This window comes from Cetorhinus maximus, unplaced genomic scaffold (genome assembly GCF_964194155.1).
Source record: "Cetorhinus maximus unplaced genomic scaffold, sCetMax3.hap1.1 HAP1_SCAFFOLD_182, whole genome shotgun sequence".
NCBI classification, from domain to species: domain Eukaryota; kingdom Metazoa; phylum Chordata; class Chondrichthyes; order Lamniformes; family Cetorhinidae; genus Cetorhinus; species Cetorhinus maximus.
Genome location: NW_027596163.1, coordinates 107,976 through 122,862, shown reverse-complemented (window position 1 = coordinate 122,862; position 14,887 = coordinate 107,976). Strand labels below are relative to the sequence as shown.

Sequence of the window (14,887 nt, the reverse complement as noted above, 5' to 3'; positions counted from 1 at the left end):
GACCCTCTGACAGTGCAGCTCTCCCTCTGTACTGACCCTCTGACAGTGCAGCTCTCCCTCAGTACTGACCCTCTGACAATGCAACAGTCCCTAAGTACTGATCCTCTGATATTGCAGCACTCCCTCAGTACTGACCCTCTGACAGTGCAACAGTCCCTCAGTACTGACCCTCTGACAGTGCAGCTCTCCCTCAGTACGGATCCTCTGGTATTGCAGCACTCCCTCAGTACTGATCCTCGGAGAGTGCAACAGTCCCTCAGTACTGACCCTATGATAGTGCAGCTCTCCCTCTGTATTGACCCTCTGACAGTGCAGCACTCCCTCAGTACTGACCCTCTGACAATGCAGCACTCACTCAGTACTGACCCTCTGATATTGCAGCACTCCCTCAGTACTGATCCTCGGACAGTGCAACAGTCCCTCAGTACTGACCCTCTGATAGTGCAGCTCTCCCTCTGTACTGACCCTCTGACAGTGCAGCACTCCCTCAGTGCTGACCCTCTGACAATGCAGCACTCACTCAGTACTGACCCTCTGACAATGCAGCGCTCCCTCAGTACTAACCCTCTGACAATGCAGCACTCCGTCAGTACTGATCCTCGGACAGTGCAACAGTCCCTCAGTACTGACCCTCTGACAATGCAGCGATCCCTCAGTACTGACCCTCTGACAATGCAGCGTTCCCTCAGTCCTGACCCTCTGACAATGCAGCACTCCCTCAGTACTGACCCTCTGACAGTGCAGAACTCCCTCAGTACTGACCCTCTGACAATGCAGCACTCCCTCAGTACTGACCCTCTGACAATGCAGCGTTCCCTCAGTACTGACCCTCTGACAATGCAGCAGTCCCTCAGTACTGGCCCTCTGACAATGCAGCACTCCCTCAGTACTGACCCTCTGACAATGCAGCACTCCCTCAGTACTGACCCTCTGACAATGCAGCACTCCCTCAGTACTGACCCTCTGACAGTGCAGCACTCCCTCAATACTGACCCTCTGACAACGCAGCGCTCGCTCGGTACTGACCCTCTGACACTGCAGCGCTCCCTCAGTACTGACCCTCTGACACTGCAGCGCTCCCTCAGTACTGACCCTCTGACACTGCAGCGCTCCCTCAGTACTGACCCTCTGACACTGCAGCGCTCCCTCAGTACTGACCCTCTGACACTGCAGCGCTCCCTCAGTCCTGCATTGACAGTCTTTTGGAGTTTATAGTCTGTCACGGGCAGTTGATGACTGTTGGAATGTTCCGTTTCTCTGTCGTTGATTCTCTCGGGGTTACTGTGACTATCTGAAACCGTATTTTGCACCCTCATCACCCTTGTGTTTTACTTCATTTCCTTGACTCCTTGTACCACAGAGAATACTGAAGAGCACACACCTCCATTAGCTGTTTCAGGGTGTCGCCACATGCTCCCAGTTTCGTCATGGCGAAAGCTGTGGAGATGCTCAGGGGCGACAGGAAGACATTCTGCTCATCGGACTTCGAATTGGCTAAGAATTTGTAAAAATTGAAGGCGAATCTGCTGTTGGCCCTGGACAGCTCCCAGACTCGAGGGTTGGTGTTCTCCGGAAGCCTCTTGGCTTTTGGCTGTGTCGCTCCCGCTCCTGTCTCTGTCGGCTGGATTTTCTTTTCTGGAGTACGATAGACACACATGGGGTGCCCCGGGATGTCCTTGAGTTTGGTGTTACAGTGGGACAGATCATTCTCGGAGGAAGGGGGAGGAACTATCGCCCCCACGAACACTGCAGAGAGTAACAAGGCGAGGAGTTTCATCCTGGAAGGGGATTAACAGCCCGAGTTAGTGCAAGAAGGGATGGTCGGTTAAACAATTCATGAACATGTACAGTCACAGAAAGACTTGCAATTATATAACCTCTTTATGATATTGGTAGAGAAGAACTTAAGTATAACAAAAACCTGGTTACGGAGAGGGAAAGCTGAAATCTGAGAATAGTACTTGCAAAAGATAAAATGGGCAACTATATTGGCAAAGAACGATAACAAAAATACCTGGAAAAACTCAGCAGGTCTGGCAGCATCTGTGGAGAGGAGCACGGTTAATGCTTCGAGTCCGTATGACTCTTCAACAGAACTAAGTAAAAATAAAAGAGAGGTGAAATATAAGCTGGTTTAAGGTGGGGAGGTTGGGACAGGTAGAGCTGGATAGAGGACCAGTGATAGGTGGAGATAACCAAAAGATGTCACAAATAAAAGGACAAAGAGGTGTTGAAGGTGGTGATATTATCTAAAGGAATGTGCTAATTAAGGGTAGAAAGCAGGACGAGCAAGGTACAGATAGCCCTAGTGGGGGTGGGGTGGGGGGAAGGGATCGAAATAGGCTAAAAGGTAGAGATAAAACAATGTACACTTAAAAATAATGGAAGTAGGTGGAAAAAGAAAAATCTATATAAATTATTGGAAAAAATAAAAAGGAGGGGGAAAATCGGAAAGGGGGTGGGGATGGAGGAGAGAGTTCATGATCTAAAATTGTTCTAATCTAAAAGAACGATGTTGGGAGATAGACAGAAAGGTTTTTAACAGAGTGCAGGACAATATATTCTGCTAAAAGAACAAACTACACACTAGAGAGATTTCATGGATGAATACAGACACTGGGGAAGAATTAAAGGTTAGGAAAGAGGCCGATATTAAGTACGTAAACAGCAGAGGAATGCGGGATACAGGAATGGGCAGGTTAAAGAACAAAGAACAAAGAAAAGTACGGCACAGGAACAGGCCCTTCGGCCCTCCAAGCCTGCGCCGATCATATTGCCTGTCAAACTAAAACATTTTGCACTTCCAGAGTCCGTATCCCTCTATTCCCATCCTATTCATGTATTTGTCAAGCTGCTTCTTAAACACCACTATCGTACCTGCTTCCACCACCTCCTCTGGCAGCGAATTCCAGACACTCACTACCCTCTGCGTAAAAAAATTGCCCCGCATATCTCCTTTATAGTTTTCTCCTCTCACCTTAAATCTATGTCCCCTAGTAATTGACTCTTCCACCCTGGGAAAAAGCTTCTGACTATCTACTCTGTCCACGCCACTCATAATTTTGTAAACTTCTATCAAGTCACACCTCAATCTCCGTCGCTCTAGTGAGAACAATCCGAGTTTCTCCAACCTCTCCTCATAGCTAAGAACCTCCAGACCAGGTAGCATCCTGGTAAACCACCCCTGCACCCTCTCCAACGCCTCCATATCCTTCTGGTAATGTGGCGACTAGAATTGCATGCAACATTCCAAGTGTGGCCTAACCAAGGTTCTATACAGCTGAAGCATGACTTCCCAGCTTTTATACTCAATACCCCTGCCGATGAAGGCAAGCATACCATATGCCTTCCTGACTACCTTATCCACCTGCGTTGCCACTTTCAGTGACCTGTGGACCTGTACACCCAGATCCCTCTGCCTGTCGATGCACTTAAGTGTTCTGCCATTCACTGTATAATTCCTGCCTGTATTAGACCTTCCAAAATGCATTACCTCGCATTTGTCCGGATTAAACTCCATCTGCCATTTCTCCGCCCAAGTCTCCAACCGATCTATATCCCGTTGTATCCTTTGACAATCCTCTTCACTATCTGCAACTCCTCCAACCTTAGTGTCATCTGCAAACTTACTAATTAGCCCAGTTACATTTTCCTCCAAATCATTTATGTATACTACAAACAGCAAAGGTCCCAGCACTGATCCCTGCGGAACACCACTAGTCACAGCTCTCCATTCAGAAAAGCACCCTTCCACTGCTACCCTCTGTCTTCTATGACCAAGCCAAATCTGTATCCATCTTGCCAGCTCACCTCTGATCCCGTGCGACTTTACTTTCTGTACCAGTCTGCCATGAAGGACATTGTCAAAGGCCTTACTGAAATCCATGTAGATAACATCCACTACCCTTCCATCGTTGATCATCTTTGTCACTTCCTTGAAAAACCCGATCAAGTTAGTGAGATATGACCTCCCCTTCACAAAACCATGCTGCCTCTTACTAATACACCCATTTGCTTCCAAATGGTAGTAAATCCTGTCACGAAGAATCTTCTCCAATAATTTCCCTACCACTGACGTAAGGCTGACCAGCCTGTAATTTCCTGGATTATCCCTGCTACCCTTTTTAAACAATGGAACAGCATTGGCCATTCTCCAGTCCTCTGGGACCTCACCTGTAGCCAGTGAGGATACAAAGATTTCTGTCAAGGCTCCAGCAATCTCCTCCCTTGCTTCCCTCAGTACTCTGGGGTAGATCCCATCTGGCCCTGGGGACTTACCATCTTAATATTCTTCAAGATGCCTAACACCTCCTCTTTTTTGATCTCAACATGATCCAGTTGTCTTATGAGGAAAGGCTGGACAGGTTAGGCTTGTATCCACTGGAGTTTAGAAGAGTAAGAGGCGACTTGATCGAAACCTTTAAGATCCTGAGGGGTCTTTACAGGGTGGATGTGGAGAGGATGTTTCCTTTTGTGCAAAAATCTAGAACTAGGGGTCAGTGTTTAAAAATAAGGGGTTGCTCATTTAAGACAGAGATGAGGAGAAATTTTTTCACTCAGAGGGTGGTGAGTTTTTGGAACTCTCTTCCGGTGGAAGCAGAGTCTTTGAATATTTTTAAGGCAGAGCTAGATAGATTCTTGATTAACAAGGGCGTGAAAGGTTATCGGGGTGGGTGTGAGGTTAAAATGAGATCTGCCATGATCTTATTGAGTGGGTGGGGCAGGTTCGAGGGGCCGAGTGGCCTACTCTTGCTCCTAATTTGTATGTAATACCAAGAGATTAGGAGAGAAGTGAAAAAACAATTAGGAAGGTAAACAGCAACTATGAAATTACATTATCAAGGAACATAAATCAAAATAAAAAATATTTTATAGGCAGGTCAATTAAAAAAAAAGAATGCTGTGATGGGAACTGGACAATTAAAGGATAGACAGGATAACACCACAGGCAATGATAGAGAGTTGGGAGAAATATTTAATAACTAGTTTGCTTCAGTATTTACCAGGGAATTAGAACAGATAGATATGGCATTGAATGAAGAAATGAGCAATGAGATGTGAATTTAAAGTAAAAAAACATATCTATTGGATCAACTAATTCAACTCAAAGAGGATAAAATCTTCAACGGGAGAGATAGTAGAGGTATTACTACTCATATTTAATAATACATTAGAAAAATATGTAATGCCAGAGGTCTAGTGGATCACTAATGCAATTCCTATGTTTAAGAAGGGGGGAACAGAACATGTCCAGGGAATTAGACCAGTCACCTTAACATGGGTGACAAGAAAAATAATGGACTCCTTACTAAAGGAGAGAATAGAAGATAATCTAGAAATGGGAAATATAGTAATGAAGAATCAGCATGGATTTCAAAAGGGATACCTTGCTTGAACAACTTAATAGAATATTTTGAAGAGGTAACAGAGAGAGTAGACACAAGTAATGTAGTAGATGTAATTTATCTGGAGTTTCAAAAGGCCTTCAATAAGGTGCCGCAGAATAGATTGATGAATAAGGTCAGAGAATGTGGAGACAGGGACAAGTGACAGAATGGATTGGTCACTGGCTTCAAGACAGAAGGCAGAGACTGGGAATAGAGGGTTGTTATTCAGAGTGGCAGAAGGTGAGAAGTGGAGTGCCACAAGGATCAACGCTGGGATCACTGCTGTTATACAATGTCTAAATTTGAGGATGATGTGAAATTCGGAGGGGTGGGATTAGGCAAAATTGAGGAGAACTGCAACAAATTACAGGAGGATATTAATGACCTTGCAATATGGAGAAATAATTGGTGAATGAAGTTCAATCCAAATAAATGTGAGGTAGTCCATTTGACAGGAGGAATAGTGAGGTCACTTATTATTTGGAAGGTGTAAGTCTATGTGGGATGGAGGAACAAAGGGATTTTGGAATACAAATACATGAATCACCCAGAGTCTGGGTGGAATAGAGGAACAAAGGGGCCTCGGAGCACAAAATATCGATCACCCAGAGTCTCGGTGGGATAGAGGACAAAAGGGAATACAAATACATCAGTGACCCAAAGTCCCGGGATAAAGGAACATGGTGATCTTGGAATACAAATACATCTCTCACCCAGAGTCTTGCGACAGATGAACAAAGGGACCTCAGAATACAAATACATCAATCATACAGTCTGGGTGGGATAGAAGAACAAGGGCATCTCGGAATACAAATACATAAATTACCCAGAGTCTCGGGATAGAGGAAATAAGGAATCTCGGAATACAAATACAGCAATCACCCAGAGTCTGGGTGGGATAGCGGAATAAAAGGGTCTCGGAATACAAATAGATCAATCACCCTGAGTCCGGGTGGGATAGAGGACCAAAGGGATCTTGGAATGCAAATACATCAATCACCAAGACTCTCGGGATAGAGGAAAAAAGGGATCTCGGAATACAAATACATCAATCATAAAGTCTGGGTGGGATGGACGAACCAAGGTATCTCAGAATACAAATATATCTATCACCCAGAGTCTGGGTGGGATGGAGGAACAAAAGGGATCTCGGAATGCAAATACATTAATTATCAAAGTCTCTAGATAGAGGGAAAAAGGGAACTTGGAATACAAATGCATCAATGACCCAGAGGCTCGGGATAGAGGAACAAAGATATCTCGGAATACAAATACATCAATCACCAGGAATATTGGGGGTTAGAGGGGAAAAGGGTGCTCAAAATACAAATACATCAATCGCCCAGAGTCTCGGGATAGAGGAACAAAGGTATCTCGGAATACAGTTACATCCATGACACATGGTCTCGGGATAGAGGAAGAAAGGGATCTCAAAATACAAATACATCAATCACCCAGGTTCTCAGGATAGAGGAACAAAGGGATCTCGGAATAAAAATATATCAATCTCCCAGAGCCTAGGGATAAAGGAACAAAGGGATCTCGGAATAGAAATCCATGAATTTTCCAGAGTCTCGGGATCGAGGAACAAAGGGACCTCAGAATACTGTATATCTCTCACCCAGAGTCTCTGAATAGTTGAAAAAAGGGATCTAGGAATGCAAATATATGAAGCACCCAGCGATCGGGTTAGAGGAACAAAGGGATCTCGGAATACAAATACATTAGTTATTCAGAGTCTCAGGACAGAGGAAAAAAGGGATCTCATAATACAAATACATCAATCACCCAGAGTCTTGGGATAGAGGAACAAAGGGATCTCGGAATACAAATACATCCATGACCCATAGTCTCAGCATAGAGGAACAAATGGATCTCGGAATACAAATACATTAATCGCCTAGAGCCGGGATAGGACAGGGGAACAAAGGGATCTCGGAATCCAAATACATCAATGACCCAGAGCCTCGAGAGAGTTGAACAATGGGATCTAGGAATGCAAATACATCAATCATCCAGAATCTCGGGATAGAGGAACAAAGGGATCTCGGAATACAAATACATCCATGACCCATGGGCATGGTTTAGAGGAACAAAGGGATCTCGGAATACTAATACATGAATGACCCAGAGTTTGGGTGGGATAGAGGAACAAAGGGATCTCGGAATACAAATACATTAATCACCCAGAGCCTCGAGAGAGTTGAACACTGGGATCTAGGAATGCAAATACATCAATCACACAGATTGTCGGGATAGAGGAACAAATGGATCTTGTACTACCAATACATCGATCGCCTAGAGTCAGGGTAGGATAGGGGAACAAATGGATCTCAGAATACAAGTACATCAATGACCCAGAGTCTCGAAAGAGTTGAATGCAAATACATCGATCGCCTAGAGTCAGGGTAGGATAGGGGAACAAACGGATCTTGGAATACAAATACCAATTATCCACAATCTCAGGATAGAGGAACAAAATGTTCTGGGAATACAAATACATCAATTATCCAGAGTCTCGGGATAGAGGAAAAAATGGATCTCAGAATACTGTATATCTCTCATCCAGAGTCTCGGAATAGTTGAGAAAAGGGATCTCGGAATGCAAATACATCAATGAACCAGTGTCTGGGTGGGATAGAGGAACAAAGGGATTTCTGAATACAAATACATCAATCACACAGAGTCTGGGTAGGATATCTGAACAAAGGGAACTCTGAATCCAAATACCTCAATTACCCAGTGTCTGGGTGGAATAGAGGAACAAAGGGCTCTCGGAATACAAATACATCCATGACCCATGGTCTCGGGATAGAGGAACAAGGGAATCTCGGAACACAAATACATCCATGACCCATGGTCTCGGGATAGAGGAACAAAGGGATCTCAGAACACAAATACATCAATCACACAGAGTCTGTGTGGGATAGGAGAACAAAGGAATCTCGGAATACAAATACATCAATTATCCAGAGCTTCGGGATATATGAACGAAGGTACCTAGGAATACAAATACATTAATCACCCAGAGTCTCGGGATAGAGGAACAAAGGGAAATTGGAGTAAAAATACATCAATGACCCAGAGTCTCGGGATAGAGGAACAAATGGATTTCGGAATACAAATTCATAAATCACACCAAGTCTGGATGGGATAGTAGAAGAAAGGGAAATTGGAGTAAAAATACACAAACACACAGAGTCCGGGGGAGAGGGACAAATGGATCTGGAAATACAAATATATCAATCACCCAGTCTCAGGATAGAGTAAAAAATGGATCCCGGAATACAATTACATCAAACACCCAGAGACTGGGTGGGATAGAGAAACAAAGGGAACTCAGAATACAAATACATCCATGACCCATGGTCTCTGGACAGAGGAACAAAGGGATCTCGGATTACAAATACATCCATGACCCATGGTCTCGGGACAGAGGAACAAATGGAACTCAGAATACAAATACATCCGTGACCCATGGTCTCGGGATAGAGGAACAAAGGGATCTCAGAACACAAATACATCAATCACACAGAGTCTGTGTGGGATAGGAGAACAAAGGGATCTCGGAATACAAATACATCAATTATCCAGAGCCTCAGGATAGAGGAACAAAGGGATCTCGGAATACAAATACATCAATTATCCAGAGTCTCGGGATAGAGTAACAAAGGGATCTCGGAATACAAATACATCAATTATCCAGAGCTTCGGGATATATGAACAAAGGTACCTAGGAATGCAAATACATTAATCACCCAGAGTCTCGGGATAGAGGAACAAAGGGAAATTGGAGTAAAAATACACAATCACACAGAGTCCGGGGGAGAGGGACAAATGGATCTGGAAATACAAATATATCAATCACCCAGTCTCAGGATAGAGTAAAAAATGGATCCCGGTATACAATTAAATCAAACAGCCAGAGACTGGGTGGGATAGAGAAACAAAGGATCTCAGAATAAAAATACATCAATTATCCAGTGTCTGGGTGGGATAGAGGAACAAAAGGAACTCGGAAAACAGATACATCAATCACACAGAGTCTCGGGATAGAGGAACAATGGGATCTCAGAATACAAATACATCAATCACATAGAGTCTTGTTGGGATAGAGGAACAAAGGGCTCTTGAAATACAAGTACATCCATGACCCATGGTGTCGGGATAGAGGAACAAAGGAATCTCGGAACACAAATACATCCATGACCCATGGTCTCGGGATAGAGGAACAAAGGGATCTCGGAACACAAATACATCCATGACCCATGGTCTCGGGATAGAGGAACAAAGGGATCTCGGAACACAAATACATCAATCACACAGAGTCTGTGTGGGATAGGAGAACAAAGGAATCTCGGAATACAAATACATCAATTATCCAGAGTTTTGGGATATATGAACAAAGGTACCTAGGAATGCAAATACATTAATCACCCAGAGTCTCGGGATAGAGGAACAAATGGATCTCGGAATACAAATTCATAAATCACACCAAGTCTGGATGGGATAGTAGAAGAAAGGGAAATTGGAGTAAAAATACACAATCACACAAGAGTCCGGGGGAGAGGGACAAATGGATCTGGAAATACAAATATATCAATCACCCAGTCTCAGGATAGAGTAAAAAATGGATCCCAGAATACAATTACATCAAACACCCAGAGACTGGGTGGGATAGAGAAACAAAGGGAACTCAGAATACAAATACATCCATGACCCATGGTCTCTGGATAGAGGAACAAAGGGATCTCAGATTACAAATACATCCATGACCCATGGTCTTGGGACAGAGGAATAAAAGGATCTCGGAATACAAATACATCCATGACTCATGGTCTCAGGACAGAGGAACAAAAGGATCTTGGAATACAAATACATCCATGACCCATGGTCTCTGGATAGAGGAACAAAGGGATCTCAGATTACAAATACATCCATGACCCATGGTCTTGGGACAGAGGAACAAAGGGATCTCGGAATACAAATACATCCATGACCCATGGTCTCGGGATAGCGGAACAAATGGATCTCGGAATACAAATACATCAATCACACAGATGCTCAGGATAGAGGAACCAAGGTATCTCAGAATACAAATACATCAATCGCCCAGAGTCTGGGTGGGAGAGAGGAATAAAGGAATCTCGGTATGCAACTACACCATTCACCCAGTGTCATGGGATACGGCAACAAAGGATTCTCGGAATACAAATACATAAATCGCCCAGAGTCTCGGGGTAGTGGAATAAATGGATCTCGGAATACAAATTCATTATTTGCACCAAGTCTGGATGGGATAGTGGAACAAAGTGAAATTGGAGTAAAAATACATCAATGACCCAGAGTCTCGGGATAGAGGAACAAATGGACCTCGGAATACAAATTCATAAATCACACCAAGTCTGGATGGGATAGTGGAACAAAGGGAAATTGGGTAAGAATACACAATCACACAGAGTCCGGGGGAGAGGGACAAATGGATCTGGAAATACAAATATATCAATCACACAGTCTCAGGATAGAGTAAAAAATGGATCCCGGAATACAATTACATCAAACACCCAGAGACTGGGTGGGATAGAGAAACAAAGGGATCTCAGAATACAAATACATCAATTATCCAGGGTCTAGGTGGGATAGAGGAACAAAGGGAACTCAGAATACAAATACATCCATGACCCATGGTCTCGGGATAGAGAAACAAAGGGATCTTGGAATACAAATACATCAATCACCCAGAGAATCGGAACAGAGGAACAAATGGATCTCGGAATGCAAATATAACAAAACCCTGAGCCTCGGGATAGTTGAACAAAGGGATCTTGGAATACAAATACATTAATCACACAGAGTCTTGGTGGGATAGAGGAACAAAAAGATCTCGGAATACAAATACATCAATCACCCTGAGCCTCGGGATTGTTGAACAAAGGGATCTTGGAATACAAATATATCAATCACACAAAGTCTGGGTGGGAGAGAGGAACAAAGGGATCTCGGAATACAAATACATCAATCACTCAGGTTCTCAGGATATATATCAATCTCCCAGAGCCTTGGGATAAAGGAACAAAGGGATCCGGAATACAAATGCATCAATTATGCAGAGTCTGGGTGGGATAGATGAACAAAGGGATTTTGGAATACAAAAACATAAATGACACAGAGTCTGGGAGGGATAGGGGAACAAAGGGATCTCAGAATACAAATCCATGAATCGCCCAGAGTCTCAGGATAGAGGAACAAAGGATCTAGGAATACAAAAACATCAATCACCCAGTGTCTGGGTGGGATAGAGGAACAAAGGGATCTCGGAATACAAATACATGAATCACCTGAAGTTTGGGTGGGAGAGAGGAACAAAGGGATCTCGGAATACAAATGCATCAATTATGCAGAGTCTGGGTGGGATAGAGGAACAAAGGGATTTTGGAATACAAAAACACAAATGACACAGAGTCTGGGAGGGATAGAGGAACAAAGGGATCTCGGAATACAAATACATGAATCACCTGAAGTTTGGGTGGGAGAGAGGAACAAAGGGAACTTGGAATACAAATACATCAATCACTCAGGCTCTCAGGATATATATCAATCTCCCAGAGCCTTGGCATAAAGGAACAAAGGGATCTCGGAATACAAATACATCAATTATCCAGAGTCTGGGTGGGAGAGAGGAGCAAAGGGATCTCGGAATACAGATAAATTAATCACCCGAAGTCTGGGTGGGAGAGAGGAGCAAAGGGAACTCAGAATACAAATACATCAATCACCCAGAGCCTCGAGGTAGAGGTATAAATGGATCTTGGAATACAAATGCATCCATGACCCATGGTCTCGGGATAGAGGAACAAAGGGATCTGGGAATACAAATACATCAATCACACAGCGTCTCGGGATAGAGGAAAAAATGGATCTCAGAATACTGTATATCTCTCACCCAGAGTCTCGGAATAGTTGAAAAAGGGGATCTAGGAATGCAAATACATCAATGAACCAGTGTCTGGGTGGGATAGAGGAACAAAGGGATCTCGGAATACAAATTCATAAATCACATCAAGTCTGGATGTTATAGTGGAACAAAGGGAAATTGGGGTAAAAATTCATCAATGACCCAGAGTCTCGGGATAGAGGAAAACAGGGATCTCAGAATACAAATACATCAATCACACAGAGTCTCGGGATGGAGAAACAAATGGATCTCGGAATAGGAATGCATCAATTACCCAGAGTCTGGGATAGACGGACAAAGATATCTCGAAATACAAATACATCAATCACCCACAGTCTCGGGATAGGAGAACAAATGGATCTCGAAATGTGGTTTCCCTTTAATATGAGATGATTAATTAATCCCATCTCATTACACAAAACCAAATCCATAATATCCAGCTCCCTGGTTCGTTCCACAACATATTGCTCCAAGAAACAATCTCTGATCCACTCTATGAACTCTCCCTCGAGGCTACCCTTACCAATTTGATTCGTCCAGTCTATATGCATATTAAAATCATCCATGATTATTGTCGTGCCTTTCTTACATGCTCCCAGTATTTCCTGGTTTATACTGTGCCCTACTGCTGAACTACTGTTTGGAGACCTGTAGATTACTCCCACCAGGGACTTCTTTCCCTTGCTATTTCTTATTTCTACCCAGACTGACTCTACGTCTTGCTCTCAAGTGCCTATATCATTCCTCACTATAGCACTGATCTCTTCCTTTACTAACAAAGCTACACCACCTCCTTTTCCTTCCTGCCTATCCTTCCGAAACACTGAGTACCCCTGGTTATTCAACTCCCAAACCTGTTCTCCCTGTAACCACGTCTCAGTAATCGCCACCAAATCATACCTATTTATCTCTATTTGCGTTGTTAACTCATTAGTTTTATTCTGAATGCTACGTGCATTCAGATACAAAGCCTTTAAGTTTGCCCTATTGTCAATTTTCCCTACTCTTATATGATTCTTTGGTCCAATATGACGTTCACACACTCTGTCCCTTCCTTTCACTTTTTGGTAACAATCAACTTCGTCACTAACCTGCACCCTTACCCTCTCCTTAAACTTTGATTTTTTATATTTCCATGCAACTGAACCCTCCCCCCCACTATTTAGTTTAAGCCCTATCTACAACCCTAGTTATGCGATTTGTCAGGACACTGGTCCCAGCATGGTTCAAGTGGAGCCCATCCGAACGGAATAGCTCCCTCTTTCCCCAGTACTGGTGCCAATGTCCCATGAATTCGAACGCATTTCTCCCACACCAATCTTTGAGCCATGCATTTACCTCTTTAATCTTATTGACCCTGTGCCAATTAGCTCGTGGCTCAGGTAGTAATCTGAAGATTATTACATTTTGGGTTCTGCTTTTTAATTTAGCCCCCAGCTGCTCGTATTCCCTCAGCAGAACCTCTTTTCTCATTCTACCTATATCATTGGTATGTACGTGGACCACGACAACAGGATCTTCCCCCCCCCCCACTCCAAGTTCCTCTGCATCCTTAACTCTGGCACCAGGTAGGCAACACAGCCTTCGGGACTCTCGATTCTGGCTACAGAGAACAGTATCTATTCCCCTATTTACACTATCCCCGATTACAACTACATTTCTCTTTTCTCCCCCCACTTGAATGGCTCCCTGTACCACGGTGCTGTGGTCAGTTTGCTCATCTTCCCTACAGTCTCTGCTCTCGTCCACACAGGGAGCAAGAATCTCAAACCTGTTGGATAAGGGCAAGGGCTGAGGCTCCTGCAGTGCTTCATCCTGGATCCCTCTATCTGCCTCACTCATAGTCACACCCTCCTGTTCCTGACCACTGGCCGAATTTAAGGTAGTTAATCTAAGGGGTGTGACTATCTCCTGAAACACAGCGTCCAGGTAACTCCCCCCCTCCCTGATGTGTCGCAGTGTCCGAAGCTCAGACTCCAGCTCATCAACTCTGAGCCGGAGTTTCTCGAGCAACCAACATTTGCTACAGATGTGGTCACTAGGAACCACAATGGGATCCACCAGCTCCCACATCATGCAGCTACAACACATCGCCTGGCCCTGCATCTCTATTTTATTTAATTAGTTTTTCAAATTGTTTTTAACTTTCCTACTGGTCTTTAGTTTATCAATCTGTAAAATATTTCTCATATTTACCTTTAATTTGAAAGCAAGTTAGAATAGAGATTCAAAATACACTTTCTAAAATCAGCTGGAACTCACTCTCTCTGCTGGGTTGAAGCTGAAGTGTTAGACCTCCAATCCTGGGCCCAAGTAGTCACCTTTAATCTGAAATCAACTTAGAATAGGTAGTTCAAACTACTTACCAACCAATTAACTTACGGTTTTCCTGTGATGTCACTCTGTTTTTTTTCACTTGGCGATGGTGACTGCAGAGGACACTCTTCCCAGACTGCTTCACGGTGACGTTGGCTGCAGAGGACACTCTTCCCAGACTGCTTCACGGCGACAGTGAATGCAGAGGACACTCTTCCCAGACTGCTTC

General features: G+C 43.8%; 1 protein-coding gene across 1 annotated transcript in view; it reads right to left on the bottom strand.

The window, feature by feature from the left end:
- serpinc1 (serpin peptidase inhibitor, clade C (antithrombin), member 1) overlaps window positions 1-14,887 on the bottom strand; it is a 45,427-nt gene that overhangs the window by 15,787 nt on the left and 14,753 nt on the right. Inside the window, exon 2 of the mRNA XM_078534979.1 lies at window positions 1,382-1,778. Coding sequence (XP_078391105.1) covers window positions 1,382-1,777 — 396 coding nt within the window. The 5' untranslated portion in view covers window position 1,778. The remainder of the gene's footprint in view (window positions 1-1,381; window positions 1,779-14,887) is intronic.